The sequence below is a fragment of the Phaenicophaeus curvirostris genome, chromosome 2 (assembly GCF_032191515.1).
Source record: "Phaenicophaeus curvirostris isolate KB17595 chromosome 2, BPBGC_Pcur_1.0, whole genome shotgun sequence".
NCBI lineage: Eukaryota > Metazoa > Chordata > Aves > Cuculiformes > Cuculidae > Phaenicophaeus > Phaenicophaeus curvirostris.
In genome coordinates, this window is record NC_091393.1 from 76,678,027 (window position 1) to 76,702,909 (window position 24,883).

Genomic DNA, 24,883 nt, shown 5'->3' on the forward strand with positions numbered 1-24,883 from the left:
TTATCAAAAGTGTCATTAACTCCAAGGTCTGACTCCTACTGGCCTTTGGTATCTTCTGTTTTTCATTTGACTTTCAGACTCTGTCAGAAAATTCTTCTAACGAGTATAGGTCTCTCGTTCAACACTAACAGGCTCAAGCTCATTTATGATAAATGTTTTAAAAAACTGGAACAGGACATGGCTGTTTTTCATTACTGTCAATACTGTGTAGAGAAAAACAGCCTATTGTAAAAAAAAATAGCCTCCATAGAGCATTTGAAAATTGACAATTACATAACTGGTATGCATTAATTGGCTCCCACTTGGGGAGGGTATGCAAGCTTCCCCTGTGAAGATAACAGACGCCCAGTTTCTGTCTTCAGCCTTTTAAAACTGGGAGGAGGTTAGAAGTAGCCTGTCGGTTCCTAGCTTTGAGCATTGAATTATTAATTTACACAAAATACTACATGAAAAAATACCATAAAAACAACTAAAAGCAGCATACTGATAGTTTAAAAAGGAAGTTTGTGCTTCAGTGGACTGCCAAACTCAATACATGTTGTTTAAACAATTAAATTTTCTTCCTCATCGTTTTGTTCGCCACTTACTGATCAAAGGTGTCTGATGAGATCTGTTTGCTGCCTTTATGGTTCATCCTATCCCTTGTGCCACTGATTCAGCAGAACGATTTGGAGAACTCACATGACACTTGTGAGACAGTACACTAATAACTTCCACAAAGGACTGTAACACTATTGAAAGACTGTGTAGACAGAAAGCAAGGCAGCAAACAGCAAAGGAAACAACTCTTATCCACATGTCTTTGAAGACAGGAAAATTAATAGAGAATAATAATAGCAAAGTACATTTTCTCATTGCAAGTTTTCTCTCTCTTCAAATGTGGGCCCCTGTGAAATTCTCCGAAGTCTTAATGCCCTCCACCTTCACTTACTGACGCAGCATATCCTACACAGAAACGCGAGTGAGATATTTTTCTGGAGTCAACTGCAATATAGTAAACACAGAAGATCTGCTGATCATAAAGGACAGGAGACTGAAACTGAACATGAAAAAAATGCCACTAAATGCAAAGAAATCACCTGAAAACTGAAGAGGGTATGTGGAAGGCCGCAAACCTTTCAACTTATCTCAATTACAGATCATACATTATTTAAATGTATCTGCAGAGGACAGAAAAGTTTCGAAGAGAAGTAAGATTTTTCAACTTTGATACTTTTTCCTTACAATTTTCTAACACAGTTCTCTAATCTACATGAAAACAGTTCCTGCAGCCATGGCTTTGAGAACTTCCTGAGCACCTATGTTTTGAATCACAATCTTGAAGTATACTATGAGAAGCAGTTGTCTTTGTTTCAGGCATTCACTCATACTTACCCAAGGTTAAGGCTTTAAAAAAGGTGTAGTTTGAACATATTGAGTAGATACTTGAACTGGGCAGTCAACCAGCAGTTTCATCTCCACTGTGTATAGTTAAGCAAGGAATCCTTCTGAGTGTTATAGGCTATTAGTATCAAAACGCACAATTATAAAAGTGCAAAAAGATTCTGATTCTGATTCCGAGTGTCTCTCTCTTTTGTGGTTTCAGTCTTTTACTGCTCTCACTGTTGGAGGCAGACAAAAAGATTAATTTTATCTATTATGCTGAGATGCCTTTGAGAATGAGTAAATCTCTTTGACTCTTTCTCCAGGCCTGCAGGCAGAACGCAAGTTTTCTGCTCATCAATACCCTGTCCTTTCCAGGCAGTGAAAGGATGTGTCAAGTTCTCCTTCACCAATATGTCTAGATAGCATTGTAACAAGTTGAATTGCACTATTTGTTAAAAGATGGAATATAAACTTTAGAGAAACGTGTATTAGCAGTGTTGCCAGGAAGCACTGAATAACTCTCCTGCCTGATGTGACAAACTGAGATGCATCTCTGAATTTGTAAAATCAATTTTGTTTTGGTTGGCACAAATACAGGCTGGGTGGCGGCTGACCCCACATGAGTTGATGACTTCAATTTTATCCCAGGAAAGAAAGCATATCTTATGGAAAGTGGAAAAGCAGGGAAATAAGATTTTTATAAGTCTGAGCTTCCCTGGGGATCAGCCAGGAGATCATATCCTTAAAACATTCACTAAATGCTGGGCATACCTGGCTATTGGATATGTAACATATGAACTTGCAGTCTATATTTTCAGATGACAAGTATCTAGGTCATTCTTTACTTGGAATTATGTCTACCAAATGTTTCAAGAAATCTATCAACACTGAATTACGCTTCTGTACTAGAAGAGTGGGATTTATCAGCAGATGAAATAACTACAGAAAAGACAACGAAGAGTACACACGTAGAGAGTATTCATGCCCAATTTCTCCTGATTTAAGTATACCAACAAAAATAAAACATTTTTTCTCTCTTTTTTTATCTGATTTTAAGAAACATTTTTTCTATGGAATGCTCCTGTTCAAAACCAAAGTGGTCTGTGCATACAGGTGAATTACTGTGCTTTTGAACAAAGCCAAGCTTTGGTTGATCCATTACGATTTGGTCCCTACCCTCTCTCTTCCCATCCCCTTCAAATATCATACAAAGCATTTATATATATATAAACACACTACTTCTGACAATGAACAAACTGATTGTTTGATGATCTAGTACTGATGTGGATCTTCAGAACCCGATTCTGGTTTGAAAGCCTAGATATTTAGCCACACTAGAAGATGCTACCTCCTAAAACTGTATTTACAAGGGTCTGTAGCTAGTAATCTACAGGTTATGCAATGACTATTCTTTTCACAGTTAGAGAGTTACCTATGTAAGTACTGAATGAAAGGATTAAAAAAAAAAAAGTTTTCCAGTTCTGACTTGTGTAAATAAGTGGAAAAAATTAAACTCACTTGCAGGAAATTTTTGTGCAATCAGCCACCATAGTCCACTGCTGCTGATTTGTTGAAACCTCAATGTAGTAGCTGTAGCTCCGATCATCGCAGTCCCAAAGTAGCAACCTAAGTAGGGAGAAATTGTTGAGTGATAATAGAACAAACATTATACCAAGCTCCTTAAGATTTTCAGTCCTTTATTTCCTCATCTAGAGTAGTTTTTTAATTTCACTGTTTCTTTTGGAATGTGCTTCTAACACTTAGCAAGGTTTTTACTGTTTCTGTAATCTCAAACTTAAGTGTCTCTATTTGTGCCATCCTAAGGCCAGTATAAACTTACAGGCTTATAACCACCATCTTATAAACATTAATCTATTAAATTTATCCAATTATTTTAAATTTATTTTAAAATCAATAAATTAACTAATTTCTTTGGCATGTGGCATTGCCTGCTTTAAAATTGAATCAAAGATGTGCTTAGAAAGGTCAGCTTAAGAGGAGAAAGAAAAAAGATTTTGATGACTAAAAACACTGCATTGTCCTCTTAACTGTATTCTCTTTTTTCGGGAAATACATCAGAAATATTAAAAAAACCACAAGCAGGAAAATGGCAATTCCCAGTCGTGGTTTATCGTAATATGAGGAAAAAGACACTGAATTGTTTATCAAATTGCTAAAAAGATAGAAGAAGAAAAAGGAAAAAATAGAGATAAAGGACTCATTCCACACTCATTATAACAAACACGCAGCTCTTCAGAAAGGGCATCAAATGACATATTGAAAAGTCTTCAATTTCCATACATCTCACAGAGAGGAAGAGCTAAAGCATCAAGGATGTGATTTAACTTAAGTATATCATACTGAAAAAAACACATCTTGCAAATGCTGTGTCCTCTATACTCCTTCTCTTTATATGGGTATTATCTTCCTTTTGTAACAGATACTTGAAACCTCAACATCATTCCTCAATTTCATTTTATTTCTAAGGACATGAATTAAAACAAAACCAAAAACCTTGCTTCTCCTCTCCCTCTTAGTGGATGGGTTTGAGATATGTGTACCTAGGAAAAATTGTCAGTAGATAATGCCTTCTTTAGCAAAAACCAAAAAATAATTCCATCCAGCACGTTTGTGAACCAATATGGAGTATCTTTTTTTTTTTTTCCAGCAAAGCATCCACAAAGGACAAAAGGGTATTTCCACAACTTACAGGGGGAACAAACTGGCCAGAACACAGGCAGAGATTTCTGCAGTTTCATTAAATGTTGTCCATATTCTGATTAATGGATATGGGTTTGCCTACATTTTACATAAAACCATTAGCTAGTGTCATTCCACTGATTAGCAGGGTAAAATTTAGAAAAATTAACTGCTGTTCTTATTGTTTTCATACAAACTCAATGGCAAATATGATATCAAACCCAATATTTTAAAAATATTTTCTGTTTTTGTTACAGGTGACTGGAGGCAGGTTTTTTATTGCAATATTCTAAGTGAGCAATTCACATTATGTGTGTCATTAAAATAATTCTGTTGATATTATTTTTGTTAAAACTCTTATTTTCTGAACCTTTATTCAATACACCAACAGAAAACAAATACTCTGCTGCAGTATGTTGACTGTTAACAACTGCTGTCATCTCTTGATCCTCAAGTTTTTTGTCAAAGTTAGCTAACACTTACTAGGATTAATGCTTAAATCTGACCATTTGTTACAGAACCAAATGATCCTGCTCTAATCAAATAACCAAAGCACAACTACCTGTCCAGAACAGCTGTAACTGCAACGATGACCTAGATCATTGTAGGTCCCTTTCAACCATAACATTCTATCTATTCTATTCTAAATGAGAATTACTACAACCACAAAGAACCATGAAAGCCACATAATGTAGCTAACCTGGGTTCTTTTTCCAGCTATGAGGAAGAACATCTACAGATCCACATTTTACAAAGTGCAATAGATAAGGATCCATTGATTGTCAAAGCAAATAGCAGAGATATATAGAAAAAGAACTTGTGCTACACTACAGACTTCAGCAGGCACAGAATTTCAAGCTGACTCTCTTTAATCACCTTTCAGAAGAATGTCCAAGTTCTATAATACAAATGCCTTTCTTCCAATTCAGAAAGTTTTTCTGGCTTTCAGCTGCTACCTCTGCTGCAAGGAATATAACTGCAAAAATCATTGCTCCCTGTAAACACTTCAAACACGCCAATACTGCTAGAGGAGGAAAATGACCCAGGCAGTTGCCAAATGCATAATCCTTCCTCTTACAGAGAGATGATGTCCCAAGTAGAAGCTAGACCGTCTTCAGAATTTGATTATGAAGGAATGTGTGTCTGACTCTGCTCTAAAAACGAGTGCTATAACATTCTTAACAAAACAATCTAGTTTGGCTCTTTATTTCCAGTTTTGGAATCCCAGTATTAAAAGAGCAATCAGGTCTACTGGACGAGCTGATTTAAAACAAACTCCCTAGGTGTTCTCAACTTGAATTCACCTCATTAATATTGTGAAAAATAATAAGCTACCAAAACAGCTTTAAGAAGCTAAAATAAAACAGTTTTAACAGAAGCCTTTCAGCACATACTAATACCGTGTATTTGCAAATTAAAAAATTCAGAGATGACTTAGTAAAAAATAAGAATAGTTGCCTGTGGCATGACTTAAAGTCCCATCCCCCAAAACAAAACCAACCACTGCTTCATCAGATCCTCCCCATTCTGCTTTTCTACAGCTTGAAGTTCTCCAGATAGTGAAAAGACCAAATGAAACTATTTCTTTCTGTTAAAAAAAGTAATTAAAAATAAGTTTGTGGGTTAAGATCCTGGATTTGATAACTACTAATAATCAAAATATCCTGAACCAATTTAACATTTATATTTAAAACAAGTCTTATAAATTATAAAAAGAGGGAAAGCACAAACATACATATATTTGTTTTCATATAAAAGGTCTATTAAAATGTAGCCAATTATGCTTTACAATAGGATCCTTTTCATCATGGAAGCTCAGTGGTGTTTCCTTGATCTTTGTTTTCAAACCTATGATCAAAAGTTTCAGCATCAGAAGCCCAGTGCTGACTGTAATTTCAACTAACAATGCTGTAATTAAAACACAACTGACTTGGCTCTAGAGCAAAAGGCTAACAGGACATATATATTCCTTTTAAGAATAAACCCAGCTCAAGTTAAATAGGTTTTATAAAGCATATGGCTTGGAATTATTACAAACCAAACAATGAGTGAATTAAAGTTGGCAGAATCTTTCCCAAAGTGACTTAGCATGAATGTTAAATGTAAGTATTTGTTTCTTTGGGACTCATGAAAGAAAAAAAAAAAAGAAGTTCTTCACCTCCCTGCAGTAGCTTTTCTAGGAGAGACTGGGGAGGGAGACTGATGACGGAACCCATTTGAAATTTATTCTGCCTGAAATGCATTTCTGGATAAGGAGTGAAAAACTTTCAAGTGATTACATGAATATTCACCAATGCACACTGAGGACAACGGCCACATTTTTTGCCAGGGACGGTAATCTTTGAATCACATTCTAGGCAAACTACCAGGCTAAACTTTTGTAGATAAGCTATGTTTTCCTAGGATGTACATTAAATGACAGAAGGAGAATATTACACTTAAAAAGTCAGAATTATGCTCATTGGAAATGCATCTACTTATAGTAAAATTGCCCATGTTCCTACAACTCTCCATATTAGAATAAAAAGCTAAATTAGATGTTGTTAGTAAGATATCCCTTCAGGATTGGGAAGAAAAAAAATGAAATGGAGCTTTATCCAGCTCCCTCCCTGCAACACTGTGAGATTTAAATATATTTCTCACATGCTGCTTCTCTGGGTATCTAACATCCTACCATATTAATCATCTAATTTGGTACTGTTATTTATGTCACACATTGAAAATATCTTATTTTATAAAATAAAGGCTTTTCAAACGCTAATAAGATTTCACATTACACATGTACGAAATTGCTTATACTGGCTACCTGTAACATCAAAACTCACTGCAGTACTTTTAACAGTATTTCCCTACATGTCATGTGTTTCCCTGTGATTGATTGTTCTGCATTTATATAAACATTCTGTGCTGCTCTGCTCACTTTGTGTTTCTGAAAAAAAAATATACATCAGCAGTTTCATTCAGACTGTGTTATGACTATACACACTCAAGGTGTTAGCAGAATACCAAACAATACTCATGCATATGACAGGATGATACCCGCTTCCAGAACACTATGAAGTCAGTAGTTACCACATACAGTGGAAATATATGATAGCATTGTGTGAATAAACTACTTGCATACTCATAGAAACCTGAAGGACAGAAATTAAAATGTGAGGTAGCAAAACCTGTTAAAAGATGGGGAAGAAGAAAGAAAACCCCAAACCGTATGGAAAGAGTATTTTTATACAATTGTCTTTGTAATTTTGCCTCTGATTTGTTTCTTTTCCCCATGCCCTTTCATTTGGTATAGATATTTGTGTTTCAATAGTTTTCTTTCAGGAAACCAATCTTACTGCAGGATTCTATAAAGGAGACAAAATTCCTGCATATCGGCTATTACCCTGTTTAATATCTTTATATCAACACAAGGACAAGTAGGTGGAATAAGACCTCATCAAGCTTGTGGACGGCAGCACATTGTGGGTTGCAATCAGTATACTCCAGAGTATGACTGATATTCAGGAGGACTGATTGGCAGCCTCTGGGAAGACTAAAGGCATGGGAAAAAAAAAAAGAATCTCATGAAATTCAACAAGATCAAAAGTAAAATCCTGTACCTCATACAGGCTAATCCACTGCAGTTGTAAATGCTGACTGTGCTAAAAAGACATGCAAGTCCTGTTGAAGAGAAGATGCCATTAGTTGCCTGTGTCCCTTCTCAGCAATGAAGGCTAGAAGCATATGGAGCTGTAGCAACAGGAACCAAGCCAGCAGAACATGGGGAAGATTATGTTCCTCTATTTTACACTTGTTAGGTCACACCTGGCATACTGCATCCCATTTTGTACTCAAATACAACACTGATATGAGCAAGTCCAGCAGAGGAATATCAAGATGGCCTGGAGGTTGGAGCACATGCACTGTGCAAGAGGCTGAGGAATTGGCTTATTTAGTCTAAGAAGGTTTGGGGTTGTGGAGGAACGGAACAGCAGTTTTCAATATGTGAGAGCGGGTTATCAAAAAAACTGAGGCAGACTCTTCACTGAGGTGCACAATGTGAAAAAAAAAAGATGACATTCAAAAATTGAAACAGGACATTCCAGATGAAATAGAGGCATAGGAAAACATAAGCTGCATGAAAAGGAAAAAAAGTACACTGTAAGGATAATTAAATATTGGAACAGGCTACCCAGAGAAATTGTGGAACTTCCTTCCTTTGAGGTTTTCAAGACCTGACTACATAGAGCCTTGAGTAGGATGGTCTGTCTTCATAGCTGACTTGGCTTTGAAAAACAGGCTGGGCTAAATGTCTTCAAGTCCTTTTACACCTGTATGGTTTAAAGATGCTAAAACAATGGGATGAATTTTTCAGAAAACATGCATACAAGACATACTCCTTAAACAGCAAGATCCCTATGCTTTTCTAATGCATATTTGAGTACCAAGAGTTCTTCATACTCAGAATTTAGTTGCCATGGTAACATGTTCTGACTTGAGGCTCTCTCCAGTGGTATTCCAATTTCTATAGACTAAAAGCATCTACCATCCTTACGTATTTACTCTTTCTGATTGAAATATGTTTAACGGCACATTCACGTCTCTCAACTTAAAAGATACATACTTTAATTCCTAATTATTCACTTAGAATTCAAAGCCACAGGTCTAATGACTCACCTTCTGGGTTACAGCAATTCATGTTATTCTGCAGTCACGGTGTACAGCTAGCCTAAACAAAACGCTTCGAGAATTTTTTTTCTCTTGGGTGCGAGTGTGAGATCAAGGGAGTTTTCAAGCAAGCAAACAGCAGGAAAACAGGCAATGAATACAGTTCAATCAGTTGTGGAAGAAACTCTGTCCAAGAAAATTCTTGCTTTCATTAAGATGAAATATTAAGACTTTTTGCTGTAATCTATGCTTATATGCAAATTGATTTCTGTACCAGTCACAGATTTCCTGGTGCTAAGTAAAGAGACAATTGTCACCATCTTTAGTGTTGCACAGTACAGGACGTGTTCTAGACCCTTGCTTGCTAAAGCTGTAGCTGCTACTTTGTGAAACCTCACTTCCCCACTTGAAAAGGCATCTTTCCCTTGGCCATCTATGATGTGCAACAGATGTGGCTGCAACTCAAAACACTTGTTCTTCTAGGCAGAACACAAAAAGGAAAAGATGATATAGTGCTACCTTTTCTGTCTCTAGGCAATGGAGGTAGTGTCCTCTGTCAGAATATACCCTAGATGATGATGTTTATTGTTGTTTTTTTAAGATAAGCTTGTTTGTACTACACTTGTAGGAAGCTGACAAAGAAAGATCAGATTCTGATGCAATACCACATGACATACGAAAATCATATTACTTTTAAGCAGCGTTATTTATATATATATGTATATATTTATATGTCTATACTTTTATCTATTTTTATATATATTTATATATATTTATATGTTTATATATATTTATTTATATGTTTTTATATATATATATAATTTGCTCTACACACTTGTCAATTACACAATTATCATTTCTTGGCAACCAAAAGCCAGGTTCACCAAATACACTAAATAGTGAGACTTATGAAAAATCTCCTGCTCAGGAATAAACACTACAATAGTATTTAATACAGAAAAGTCAATTTTTTTGCAGTAACTTGAAAAGTTGCTATGATTGACCAATTGAAATATAGCAGAAAATGGTAAGAGACTATGAACTGAGAAACTATGCATTTTAGTCAATACATTCTTCTCTTACTCCTTCATGTGGCCAAAGCTTCTGCTGCTACTCAAATTTAAGTTTGAAGTGGCATGAAAATGATGTAATTACATTTCCAATTACCACTTTTAAGAAATCCGAGCACTGTGTCTTCCTGGTTTCCTACTTGAGATGCATTACTTAATTGAACATTAAAAAACAACAAACTCAAAAGCATAAAACATTGAGTGTGGTGGAAAGCTGCCAACTGTATTTATTCTGCTTGTTTCACACAGTGAGAACAATGTCAGACTTGCATAATGCATAACATCTCTTGCTAGTTTACAGACAAAACAGTGCTTTTGCTGGGTTAGAGATCTGCCTGGATGTCTGATTTTAAACTTTATCTTCAAAGTTTTATAACCATTATAACAACACCACAAGCCAAGCCTAAAGACACAAAACCCAGAAACGGGCAGTTCTAAAAAAGCTTTCAAGTCTCACTTGCTCATCAGTCAGTTTGAAGAGTTAACTAACAGGTGGACAACACTGGGCTAGCGCCTAGCGATACATCCCTATGTATATGGTCTCTGTTGTGAGCCAGTACCTCAGTTTCAACCTTTGCTCACTGATACTCTAACTTTAGAAATCTTTTTTTTTTTCCACTGCCACAGAGAATGCAAATTAAGTCCCTGACAACATATCCCAAGACACGGTCGGTAAAACCGATTTTATTAAACATAAAAACCAGCACAGTCAGAGAATCCGAAGTTGGCAAGAATATTTTTGTCTTCATATATGAACAATCCCACTCCCCAATTTATTTCCAAAGTTTCTATATTAGCCAGAAGTTTTTTCTTCATATGTATACAAACATTCAATGTAGAATTAGCCCAATGAACTTCAATCCAGATCTAAACACATTCATTAATCCAACACTGTAAAGCAATATTCAGGTTACTGTACTTTTATTATAAATTCCATGTTCAAGTAAGAATAGGTACTAACTGTATAGTGAAAAGGAAATCTGCCTGACTCAAGATGATGGCTTTCTACAATAAAAGTTTCTGTTTTCACCAAGAGCTGGATATGAGGAACTGCACCTAATTTCACCATTGAGTGAGGCTGCAATTAAATTTCTAATTTAATATAAACATATACCTTTAACTTACAGTTTGAATATTGCTATTATCATGCCTCTGAAAGGTAGTATTTTCTGGAATTGTGCTGCCATATCCCAACATATAACTCACACATGTAAATTTTAACATGCCCATTATACTGAAGTAAGAAGCCAAAAGACAACTACTAAACTAGTCTCCTAGATGTCATAAGTTCTAAAGAAAATAACTGTCCTCAGCAAAAGTTTCTCTGTTGCTTATTTAGAGAAAAACAAACCCTCTTACCGTATTGATCCAATCATGTAGGGCTGTGCTAGCTGTACTACAATAGCTCCGCTCCCGAGCTGATGACACGTGTACCCTGAATCCCAATCATAGTTTTTTGTGTCTCCATTCAATAAGGCATTGCGACTGCGGCTTACACCCTCAATCACACTGGCACAGTCTGCAATTGTTGCAACATTTTCAGTGGGAACTGTGAATTAAAACACAAAGGCAACAGACATATATATAGTCAGAAAACAGTTCAGATACCAATAGTCTTCATTTTTGGTGAAGAATAAGGGGAAGAAAAAAAAAGGATGAAAGTATGATCAACATCAGGAAATCCAACTTGTATTTAACACGAACTATGAAGCAGAATCAAGTGCTACAGATAACTTCAATAGTGCTGATACTAGAATAGCTTGGTAAATTAACAGACAGATGTCTGTCTTAGTGGTATGAAAAGCACTCTTTTAATAAAATTGGGAAATAAATTGTTGTCCAGCAAAACCCTTCTTTTTTCATGACGAAACCTATGCCACTAGAGAGAGAAAAAGAGAGAGAAAGAGATAAATCAGCGGGAAATTTTATTTTTAAAGCACTGATCTCAACTCTGAGAAGTCAGGACCCAAAGTCTTTGATACCAAGGCTTTAAGTCTCACAGCTCTAGAGTATGTTCTCAACATGTACCTGTGGGGGCTTCTGACAGTATCTCTATGATTAGAAATTGCACTCCATAATTCAGAAAATGAAAATCTTTTTTAGTACTTGCAAAATCCTTCAATACAAGCATTGGACTACAAGAGGGAAGGAAATACCAATAGGTCTGCCACACAAATGGAACAGTAAGTGCAGAACTATTTCTCATTCAGTCAAGAGTCAGGAAAAAGGCACAAACACCACAAAAAAAAGAAATTACAATATCCCAAGGGCGAATTAAAAGAAACTTAGAACCCATCCTCTTGAAAACAGGAAGGGCAAACAACAGGATAATGATGGAACATTACATACTTGGCAAGAAAACAAGTGTTGCATGGGAGTTATTCTTCTTTATCAAAATACCTAACATTAGTGTAGGTTTCTAGAAAACTTTCCAAGGAAAGGAATGCTCTTCTCATACTTACTTAGTTCTGCTTAATCTGATTCAAATCCAACACGAAGTAATTTTCCCCTTGCTCTTAAATCAAACAGAATTCATAGTATAGTTCAAACTTGACATAATTTCAGCAATTTCAAAGATCATGATAACAGCCGCTCCTCTGTGAGCATGCTGTAAGGAGGATGAGGTGTATTTTCTTGTGCATAGAATCCTTTTTCCAGCAGTGTTTTAAAATGCTTCAACACTTATTTTTGGAATTACCTATTACTTCCCTTTGTTAACATTTTATGAAATATAGTACTTTTATTCTGTTTGTAATTCAGAGCGAATCCCAAGCTTTTTGAATGTCACCTTCTAGTAAGATGGCAGATGAACATATAAAAAAGCTACCAAGGATGCCCTAGTCAGTTCCAGCACTTCCCTAAAAAGCTCAGGTTTTAGCTAACCTCCTCAACTTCTCAAATACATATATGTCTCTCTGTCCTCTCTCTCTATCAAAAAACCAGTATTAACAAGACTGAAAAACTACGCCCTCTGAACATGTAGAAATCAAGGTTACCTCTTGAGTTTTGGGTTGTTTGGGGGAAATGTTAGAAGCACCAACTGTTTTATCTAAGTGATAACAAAAAATTCTTTCTGCACAGGCTGTATTTACCGAAAAGCTAAGATTTTGTGTCTCAACTCTGATGAAGGACATGCAGTAGTGCAATTTAAAAGACAGAAGAAGAAATAAATCACCAAAAAAATCTGAATGACAATGATCACTTTAACAAGTTTTCCAAATTCACAATATCTCCTACCAAACATTTGTCTAAATCAGAAGAATAACAGACAGCCAAACCAACAACAGCAGAAAATCACTAGAAATACAACAGACGTACAACCAACACTATTTCAATTTTCACAAGAAAACAAGTTATGTATAGTACAGATGCAAGCGTACCATTTTAAGCCAACATCATGCTTATAATAGTAGTCTGTAAAATATGTATTTAAAATACTACAACATCTGAAAATGGATGAAATATAACTATATATTAGTTATATAGTTATATATATATATATATATATATATAAATATAACATTTCAGTGCTAATTGCAAGCCCACATTTTCCATGAAGTGCTAGGACTCTTGTGTTCTAATTGTGCTAGTTGTGTTGGGAACATGATTTTCAGAACGAGCATCAATCAACCAACAGATCATAAAACAGAAAGGAAAAAATAGTGCAAGCTCATTGCTAAGCAATAATCCAAGGCAGCGGAAAGGTAACAGTTTCTGAAAAATCTACTGCACTATCAAATGTACTCTCTCTGTTTGCCCATAAAAAATTACTAAATCCACCCTACTATTATTCTAGAAACCTCTTGATTCCTTATTAATGAACACAGACAATCAGAAATTTCCAGACTCTTAAAGAGTGGTAGTTGGTAGGCGTTAGAAGTACTTCTCTGGGAACAAACTGGATAAAGCAAAGACGAACAGTGCAAATAAAGAGTACTGGCATTGAAATAAAGTTTGCCTTAAATTCTTTTTCTTCCTCTCTACCCTGGTACTAAGGGAATTTCTTTGAGTATCCATTTTATATAGGCATTAAAGGATCTTCTGTATATTGTTGCTTTCTAGGTAGAAGCAGCTACTGAAATCTAGATTAAAAAAAAAAGCAAGTAGAAGGATGAAGCGTCAAAATTAATGTTTATGTTGAGGCTCTGTGGCATATTCCAGACACCCTCTGGGCTATGTAAGGCATTAATTGAACACAGCACAGTTTAGTTCCTCCAATATTTTACCTGCATGCCATCTGAGCATCGTCCTGCTCCTTCACATATTTAGATTTCTGCACTAATCTGTGACCTCCTAAGAAGCCGTTTCCCTGATTAGTCAAACTCCTTAACAACCACACAGAAACAGTCTAGTGTGTTTTTAATATAATCCTGTGGTCTTTCCTACAATGGTTAATTAGAGAGTGATTCTAACTATCCATACCGCTCTTCCTCTCTATGGGGGTCTGCCACTCCCTATTTCGAATGTTCACTATATCCACTTGATAAATTTACTAAAAATACCATCTGGTGGGGACTCTGCTCTGTGCTGTATTTTTAAGTCTCTTGGTTCTATTCCTTTTTCCCTTCAGAATTTCTGTTTCAATTTAGGTAACTTGTTTACAAAAACAAACTGCCAAAACCAACAACAGTCTTCCTTGTTTCTATTTTTGTTCCCTCCTTTTTTTTTTTTTAAATCCACCAGCTACCAAGCTTTTACTGTAAACAATGTTGGAAGAGAAAACAAAAGAGGGGATTACAAATATGAAAATTATTTTTCTCCACTGTTTATACAGCAGTTATGTCTGATAGAAAATATGTGCTTTAGCAAAGCATACACGTTCTGCAAGCAAACAAAAGCAGATGATGATTGAGGTTACAGGACAGAAGCATCAAAACATTTATTAAAACTTACTTGTCTCATGGTCTTATGCAGCAGTATGGAACAATGAACAGCTTTGGCAGTACATTTAAATCTAGCAGTAGTATTTTTAAAAGATTGTCATTTTCAAGGCATGGCCTAAGGGCCACCTCTACTGGCTATATTTAAGGATAAGACAGATATGTTATTCAACTGTCCTTAGAGATCCCTCAGGACAAAAAACAGACCGGAAACATGTAGTAGCCTCGGTCATTTATTCACGACTCCTTAACTTTTTTTTTCCTTTTTTAAACTAGATTTTCCATAAGGCTTTTTGTCCCCAGAAGTACTCAACAAATTTAATGCAGTCGCTGTTAACTGGCTTCCATATCTGAGTTTAAAGGAATTCTTTTCATCTTCCAGTCTGAATAAGACAGATTTTGCTTTTTGTCCATGCACTATAACCTTACTACAGTGAATTGGCTAACATGGGGTGGGAGGAAATGACAGAAAATCCTCAAACAACTCTTGCAAACCAGGAAGGAACAGAAGGAAGTGGGTTCCTGTACCAGCTCAAAAAGCCAAAAATTAATAAACTTTAATACAATTAATAAATCAAACCTATAGAGAGATAGCAGATCTACTAAGTAGTCTTCTTAGAATCACAGAATCATAGAATAACCAGGTTGGAAGAGACCCACTGGATCATTGAGTCCAACCATTCCTATCAAACACTAAACCATGACCCTCAGCACCTTGTCCACATGTGCCTTAAACACCTCCAGGGAAGGTGACTCAACCACCTCCCGGGGCAGCCTGTTCCAGTGCCCAATGACCCTTTCTGTGAAAAATTTTTTCCTAATGTCCAGCCTAAACCTCCCCTGGTGGAGCTTGAGGCCATTCCCTCTTGTCCTGTCCCCTGTCACTTGGGAGAAGAGGCCAGCACCCTCCTCTCTACAACCTCCTTTCAGGTAGTTCTAGAGAGCAATGAGGTCTCCCCTCAGCCTCCTCTTCTCCAGGCTAAGCAATCCCAGCTCTCTCAGCCGCTCCTTATAAGGCCTGTTCTCCAGCCCCTTCACCAGCTTCATTGCTCTTCTCTGGACTCGCTCCAGAGCCTCAACATCCTTCTTGTGGTGAGGGGCCCAGAACTGAACACAGGATTCAAGGTGCTGTCTCACCAGTGCCGAGTCCAGAGGGAGAAGAACCTCCCTGGACCTGCTGGCCACGCCGTTTCTGATACAAGCCAAGATGCCATTGGCCTTCTTGGCCACCTGGGCACATTGCTGGCTCACGTTCAGTCGGCTGTCAACCAACACCCCCAGGTCCCTCTCCTCCAGGCAGCTTTCTAGACAGACTTCTCCTAGACTTCTCCTTCTTTGACAGGAGGGTAGTAATTTAAAGCATTATGGACTGCTGAATATATTTATACTGCACTCTTGGCAACAGTCAAAGGTTCTCAACTGAAGTGCCATCACTGCAACACAAGTGTTCATTTGCCTGAATTCTCTTAAGACACTTATAAAACCATCACTTTGTGAAGAAACTATAAACAAGAAATTATACAGGAAGAAATAAGCATTTGTTTCAGTTAAAAGAAAGAAGTGATTTTTCTCTCATGCTGACAGCTGTTAAATGCTCAGCTTTCAATCTCTCTGTTTTAATGGTAAAATTGCATACCTTCTCTACCTGAACTGGGTTGACAAACGTTTCCTCACTAGAAAGTGACAGTTAGAAAAAAAGAAAATTGAGAGCCAAGAAAAAAACCCAGAATTATCGATGTTACTATTACTCCAGGGTTTGATGTTATCGTATGAAATAGCTAAAACAGTGTTGGACATTTTGCTTTCATTATTTTCCACATGCCAAAAGATTTATTCAATATATGAATTAGCACTTGTTTATTCACAACACAGTAGAAAATACAGTCTACTGACTTTTCAGTTAATTAGGCATAAAGTCTTGTCTTCCCTTCCACATACTCTTTCTTATTTTCTTGAGTTGGAACAGGCTGATGACAATGCTGCTTTTAATTTGAATCTTCAACCAAGAAATCAATCAAGAATTTAAGAATTATCAACTACAAACAAATACTAACAGCATTTTCTCGTGTTTCAATTAAAAACTTTCTGCAAGTCACATTTAGAAGGAGAAGAAAACCCCGCTAATACTCGTCAACGTCCAGTTGTCAGTTTGGATCTGAGTAACTTCAGAGAAGGATGATTTTTCAGTTGACACCTGCTAGATTTGATGATTTCTGATACAAAAAAATTAGAACAAAAGCATTCAAGTCATTAGAACTGGCCATACTTATAAAAGCCAGCTAACTGGGCTCTTCAATTCAATGTTCTGCCTGAAGAAGGCTTTCAGAAATAGCAATGGTTTCAGAAGAGCCCTAGGAAGTATGCATCCTTTACTGCAGCCCTGGAAATAGAAAAAAAAGAAAAAGAAAAAAAGGAACTGGAACCATATGAACAGATCTCTGCTGAAGAATGGACAGCAGTAACTAAGCCAGCTATATGGCTGTGCTTTCCTGTAGAAAGAAGAAAAAATATATCCCTGCAGCATTTAGATAGTTCTCAAATTTCCATATTTTCCTAAGGCTACGCTTGCAGCAGAGCTGATTTACATCGCTGAGTAAACTGGTATGGTTTTGAAAGAAGGCTAACCTATAAAAAAGAAAAAAACAAAATACGATGGCTTTGTGTGGAGTCAACTTTAAGCTAGACACAAAAATAGCATCTCTCACAGCTTGGAGAGAGAGAACAATGTTTTACAAAGCTGAACACACACTAGGAAACTGATGTAACTCTGTTACACATTCAGTTTTTTTTTTTTCAATAACTGCAAGTGAGTAAAAGACAAGTGAATGATTATTTATTAATTTCATTTTTCCCTTTTAGAACAAGTTCTCTTAAGGCATTGAACGGCACACAAATGAAGGTTCACAATGATTCATAAGTACTGAACAGCATTCCCCAGAGGGTGACCAAGGACACTCCAGTGTTTTATATCCATCTCCTGCTCTTCAGTCGTTTTTCACTTTTCTCCCTTTCTTGTGTAATGTACAAGTTACAAGATAGTCTGACAGACTGAGACAGACAACAGATAAACATAACTTCATAAAAAAGCCTTCTACATTGCACTCCCTGTGACCTTAACCAGTCTCAAAACAGGAGAGCAGGCTGGTTAAACTCACGCACCTGCATAGTCCTTGACTGCCCTTCAACACTGAGTACTGATTAAAGAACTAAGCCAGGTCGTTGGGTTTTTTTTCCCTCAGACAGGAATTTGAAGAGGAATTGCTTCCAATATTTAAGTAGGAAAAAGCCCCTCACAACCAAAAGAGGCATTGCACAGAAGCAGCCCTTTACCCACTGATGCAGCTTCTTGCGACTGGGCTTATTAGAAGCTTTTACAAAACATCACATCACACTGGGTACTGCTTCTGCTTACAGAGGAGTACATCTCACTTGTGAAAATTTTCATTTGTTTTGGACTCTAGATTAAATATTAATGGCCAAAGACCATTCAAAATTTCAGAAGCCAAAATTCATTAAAAGCAAACACTATGCTAAGAAAAGATATACAGCTCTATTAAACGAAACCATTATGTCAGTCTTGCGATCTTAATACATGGAACTGTTCACTTAAACATTTAGAGATAACACTATACCAAAAGGAAAATTACCTCTCAACCCTAACATCTGTGCTGGGAATAATTTCATATGATTGAAATAATTTGTCACCTCATTTTGCAAGAAAACAAAGTGTAAACCAACACTAAAACAGCAGACAGTGCTAGAAATAGCACTTCTTGCTACTTACGCTTCAACACTGCTATTCAACTACCAACAGGTCATGTCAGTACTGCATCTAGTAGTGTAAACAGTAACTGTAGAAATCATCTTCCATATTCACTTTTAAATATAGTATGTCAAGTTAATAATTTGTCATTAAAACCTTTGTCAAAAAACACAGCAACATAAAATATCTGCTCTCGTGAAACACTGCTTCATTTTTATTATTTACCAGCCTCCCAATCTTCACTTGACAGTAAGAGCCATTACATTGATACTATGCATCAGCAACATATCTGATAAATTATCCTTTTCTTATATGCAGATTTCTGATCAAGCTGAATAGGTTTCACAAAAGTTAAATAAATAACTACTCTTAAATCTCCACATAAGCTCTCTAAACAAATACCTCACTGGTCTTAGATCTTTGGAATGAGGTTTCAAATTAAAAACTACTTGCATGTCATCTTCAGCGTTGTTTTTGTAGAAGAAAGGATGAAGAAGACTTTCGGAAAGAACCATATTGGCTTTCATGGGCTGACCAACATTTTGTCTCCTTAATAAAACAAGTTATAGAAAGAGCAGCTGTGTTTGTTCTAAACTAATTTAATACCATATTTAATATCCTACTGCATAAACAATGAACCCAATAGTATTACCTAATACTGTTTTTCCAGGTTGGAGGATGAGAGCATCTATATTCAGTCAAGCTTCAAAGCAATCTACTCTGATAACTGTACTTTCATATATTTTCTGGAGCCTTCCTAACTGCTTTCAGTTCACTTTACCCAATCTATCTACTGTAGTTCACTTCAAATGACTTACACGTACAACAGCTTGATTCACCTACGGTGCATGACAGTATAGTTCCACTGATCACCATAAACAACAACGGATACTTACTATGAGGTAATGTAAACTCTATTTACCTGTAAGATTCTGTGAGTAAAAAAAAAATCATAAATGGATAAAATTTAATAAAGCCATATGAAGTCTCCATCCCCTAGATTATCTTTGAAACTTATGAAATGTTGAAACAGATCAAACAGTTCATCTCACCAAAATTCTCACTAAATCACAACATGTCATGGAGTATCTGAAAGAAAAGCCAATTATGGTACAGGGACACTTCCATGAACATATATGGATTCACTACCTCATCTACTGTTATGACCAAACAATCCTGAAGTTATATTTCCTTTTTTTGTGATGTTATTTGAGTCCTAAATTAAGTATTTGCTAAATAAGACTGATAATCTTAGTATGTATCACTTAACTGCACACATTAATTCTGATTATGTATGAAGATTTTACAAGTTCATAGCTGGCAGTTCTAAATGTGAAAGTTAGCTCAAAGGTTTTATCGAATTTGAAATATTTTGCTTCACCTCTAGTCAGCTTACTGAAGGTGGTTATTTCCTTTAAACACAGTTCTTCCTTACTGCTTATTGTATTTTCTTGTCAATGGCAACTGCAATACTCCTTGCAAACTCCCTAAAACAACGGGAAAACATTCTATTTGCATTATGGGCCAGCTTGTACACTTTGGGGCCACAAAACATATGAATTAGTAGTGTGATTCGTCAGGCTGCTTATTTTATGTTTCTAAAAAAAATCATGAAATTACACAGCAAATCTCATGAGATCAAGTGCCTTTTTATAATGCATAGGGAATGAACTGAAGTAGTTGGCTCCCAGTTTTTCAGAGCTAAATATTATAGTTTTCTCACAAATTAAAAGTAATATATGCCTTACTAAAATCTTCCTTTTTTCTTTTTTGAAAACATTTTTTTCTTCCTTCTATGGTAGTTGCATACTTAAATTTTAAGTATACTATATGTTTAAAACCAACATAAATTCTGAGAATTTTGCTGGAATTCTCAGTCCCATGCCAGAAGTAACAAACTGTGGGAAACTACACCTAGACAACCACTAAAAGGTGCATAATATCTTCATAAAGAATTTCAGGACCTCATTCACTTGAGTTTACATGGAAGAAAACACAGAAACCACTCTGTTTAAACTATTAAAAAAAAATACTTTAAATCTTAGAGAGCTTACTTTCAGCAGTTGAAACTAGACTGCAAAAGAAGACCTCAATACCCAAATCCATCTTCACTGCAATAAACAGTTACTCCATTCTTTTTAAGGAATTCAGGCTAACCTAGTGGGAGTCATGAGCAACCACACTATGACATGCAAAGAAAAATCATATCAGCAGCACAGAGTGACTCAATTACCAGTGGCTTCATCCACAGTAGCTGATTTGAAATTTAGCATTCCTGCAGCATCAGTAATCAATCAACAGAACCAGAATCTCAAAGAAGTTGCAAGGTCTAGATAAGTAATACTGTGCTGACAACCAGTGCTTAACTCAAGCTAGAGACTTCTATGTGGAAACAGGAGTAAGAGTGCAATGACAGCCAGTCTTAAGAGGCAGACATTTGTAACAGTTCATGTAAAAGGAAAACAGTTTTAGCTCTTACCTATCAGGCCTTTTTCAAGAGTAAAAGTTTTGTTAGTGAACATGCATTCAAATGCCACAATATGGAAAACTTTGTTCACTGTGTTGTGGGTCCCAACAATGCGAATATACCTACAGAAGGGAAAAAAAGAAAAAAAAGGTAAGAGGCACAAATTAAACATGACAATATTATGCGCTCTAAAATATAAATGATTCTGTTGGACTCTATTGTGCAGACCCATAAGTACTGAGTAACTGAAAAATCTAAATAAGAAAAGGAGTAAAATTACATAAATTTGACAGCAAACTTGCATCTACTCAGGACGCTGGGCTCCAGTACAATTTAAGAAAAATAAACAAACAAGGAACTGTGAAATCTATCAAAAACTTCTGGAATAATTTGCCAAGAAAAGTGCAATGACCTAGATCAGAAATATTTTTTTTAGTGCAAATGTGTACCCATGGAGGCATTAAAAAAAAAAATATAAAATCCCTTTACCAACTCCTTTTCACCACAATAAAGGATTTCATACAGCCAGGACGAACCTAACAAATCAGCAAGGCTTCTCTACAGAAGCCAAAAACTAATTCAATTTTAATATGACTGTTTCTAATCCTAACACTAGATGTCCAGGACATTAACGTCCTTATTGGTCAATCTTTTACTAATAAAAAAAAAAATCCCATCTGAACAGTCAAACGTTATGAAATAAAGCTAGCTCCAGCTTTCATTCCTCATCATTACAACCCATACTTCTAGACTCTAATTGAAAATCAAATAGGTATGCTCTTGAACGCTGTGATCTGTTCATCTTCTTTATTACCCTAGAGGCTTTACCTTCTAAACAGCCATTAACCTTCATTCATTCCAATTCCCACATTTTCTGAAAAGATCCAACATTTCTTACTAAAAATTTTGAAAAATCCTAGATGGAACACTGTACACCATCTCAACATATGTTGAACAATCAAACATAAAACTACCTAAACCAAGTGCTACTACCCCACAAAATGGGTTACCCACACTGCAAAAAACTTTGTATTAAATGAACCCATTTCAATAAGGAAGTATCAGAATGTATGACTCATTCTGCAGCCTATAACAACAGGTCACTGACATAGTACAGTTATAGTTTCAGCATAATGGCCATTCACCAACAGCATCATTTACGTTGTGTTCTTCATCACACAAAGCTGAAAAGCTTTAAATCTTTCAGTCTCAAGAAGCTCTTTTAAACAATAAAAAGCCATGATAGCTATTTACCATAGTTATGTTCAACCCCTTCCTACATTTCAAGGGCTCTTCTAAGCAAGCCTCAATGACTGTTACTACTGATATTCATTTGTCTTTGCTATACAGAGATAGAATGTTCTAGAAACATAATTTTTAAACCCTCATCTGTTACATGTAAACGTCTACAAGTGACAACTAAGTTATCTGAATATCATGACATCGCTAAAATTGTCAGAAGTTTTTAACCTCTGCTCCTTTTAGCTTATGTATAAGTTTCATTTAAAAAAACCCCTCTTATATATTTTGATTAAAATTACAACACTGATATACAATATGCTTAAAATTTCACTCAAAAATATTTTAATTATCATGACATGAAGTAAGTGAACAATGTGTTATTCCCTAATAATATTACCTTACAGATCATCACAGTAGCAAATTTGTTGTATTTCAATCTATACAGAAAAGTAAAAGTTGTAAAACTAGAGAAAAAAATACTTTTCATAAAGAAGATTAAGAGTAAAGGAGAACTTTGCCTTCACTATGTAACTATGACAAGTGCCTGCAAAAAGCGTTGCAGGCATCTTGGTTGACAGTCAGGGAAAAAGCAGTTCTTTCCTTAGACTCACCTATGTGAAACAGTCAGTTACTGGAAGGTGATAAATGAAATGTCATATTTGGGGATTCACATTATGAAGGGAAAACCATACCAGCTTCAGTTTTTCTTAACACACTGGGGATAATTTGCAATGCTTTTGCAGAGTCACATACAGCCACAGCAAAAGCATAGTAGGCATACAGGAGGAGAAACCACAACGTTTCCACTCTCAAACTGGTACTGAAGGTCCACTGAAAAGATCATAATCAAATCATTCAGGGGACTAACAGCTTGCTGTTCAGAGAAAGTTAATCTGAAATTTGGAAGAATCTTTCAGTAGTAGGAAGCCTGGTAGACATCTTCAGCTAAGGTTATTCTTCTTTAAAATTGCAGGCACAGATTTGATCTAGTCTTTACAGATTATTTTCTTTTTGTCAATTCAAAAACACAGCATGAACCCTAAATTCGCAGGCAATGACCAGGATTCGACAACAGAAAATGTTCTCATTCTATCCAGCATCAGAACTCAATTAAACAGGGATAATCTTGGAACATTTATCAGTGCACATGGAGGCTGGCTCACCACTGAGACTCCCTCGTCCCCCACACGTAAGAAAGGTATTGACTGAGTTGCGCTGCTTGGACAAAACATGCTCTAGGATAAACAACGGAGCATTACTAATGGAAATACTTTGACATACTTCACTAATCCTACCTTGCTTTAAAGAGTTCAGAGAATAAACAAGGCAATGATATCAATAGGAACACAAGAAACTGATTTAGAAGTAGTTTTAAAAGCTAGCCTATTTAGATTTTTTTATGTTATAATATTGTAACACTAGAGCAAACTTCCTGACTGATTTTAGGTTTTTTGTTTTAGACTTGTTTGGTTGAGCTTTTACTGTTTGTTTTTCTTTTTTTAATATATTAAGAGGGTGATGGACACATAAGAATTGAATAGTTTGCCATGGGAAAAGCATCTTTATCATATTACATATACAGGTTAAATACCATATCACTCAATGGTTAGCAAAGTTCTCTGCCGACAGGTAGAAATAAGCAAAAGCTTATTCTTGTAGCTAAATTGTTATTTTTGAACAATAGGTGACAATGTATCACATTGCTGGAAAGTAGAAATTCGCTGGTAATGTCAAAACCAAATACCATACATTAAAATAAGGAGGTATATACTAATCTTCTAAAGCATATTACTCCCATGTTGTGATGTTATAGCAAGGCTCAATGTAATGATATGACAAACCCCACTCTCTCTCCCCAATACAAAACATATTTTATCCTTTCCTTATCTCTTTCAAGGCAAATGATCAGCATCATTTCCTGTTGAATCTTGTATGCTCCTACTTGGTAGAAATTAAGATAACACAGGCTTCAAAACTGCTGTAAACATCCTAACTTCTAAAATCACATTGTCTGATTTTGCATAAAAATTGTAGCTTATTATTTCACATGAAGCAAGATACTAAAGCCGCCATAGCCTGAGAATGTAAAGATAATCTTCCTTCAAATAAAGCAGAACTTATTAGAAATGCCCAGTACCACTAAGTAAACAGGCTGTATCTGAATTTCAAATATCACCAATGAAGAGCAATATTGAAGGTACATGACCTGTTTCAGAAGAGTCAGATGAAGGCATTGTAAACACTGAAGTAGTACATCTTAATGAGAGGGACACTAACCAATGGGCTGAAAACAGATAGCTGGCTCAGAAATATGACAGTGAGGAAAAACTGCAGTGTGGACAATTTCAATATAAGCAATGAACCCTTAATTCAAAGAATAAAGACTTCAGAAATTTCAAATGTCTATCGTAGTTCATTACATGCTTGAGAATGTGTACGTTTCTCTAAGCAGTTTTCTGCCAAAGGGAAAGGCGTCTGAGTCATGATTAAAAATATAGCATCCTTCAGGCAATCAGATTATATGTACCATCTCATAATTTTCCTGGGAGTATTTATTACCTGGAATACAAAAGTACAGGTAACAAAAGTAATACGAACAATTTCTCAGCACATGCAACTTTGACAAATGCTTAAAATGCATGAAATGTGTGTTACGTAGTCAATCACTAAGTTTTTAAAACATACTGGAGTGGTTTTGGCTGGAACAGAGTTACATTTCCTCGTAGTAACTAGTGTGGGGCTATGT

The 24,883-nt window shown here is 36.0% G+C and overlaps 1 protein-coding gene across 2 annotated transcripts in view; it reads right to left on the minus strand.

Moving 5' to 3' along the window:
* The window catches only part of BTBD9 (BTB domain containing 9), a 125,984-nt gene that overhangs the window by 36,785 nt on the left and 64,316 nt on the right, over positions 1-24,883 (minus strand). For both annotated transcript variants that reach the window (XM_069852553.1, XM_069852552.1), the window contains exons 7-9: positions 20,908-21,017; positions 11,145-11,334; positions 2,884-2,991 (exon numbers count right to left, since the gene is read on the minus strand). In XM_069852553.1, the coding sequence (XP_069708654.1) occupies positions 2,884-2,991; positions 11,145-11,334; positions 20,908-21,017 (408 nt within the window). The remainder of the gene's footprint in view (positions 1-2,883; positions 2,992-11,144; positions 11,335-20,907; positions 21,018-24,883) is intronic.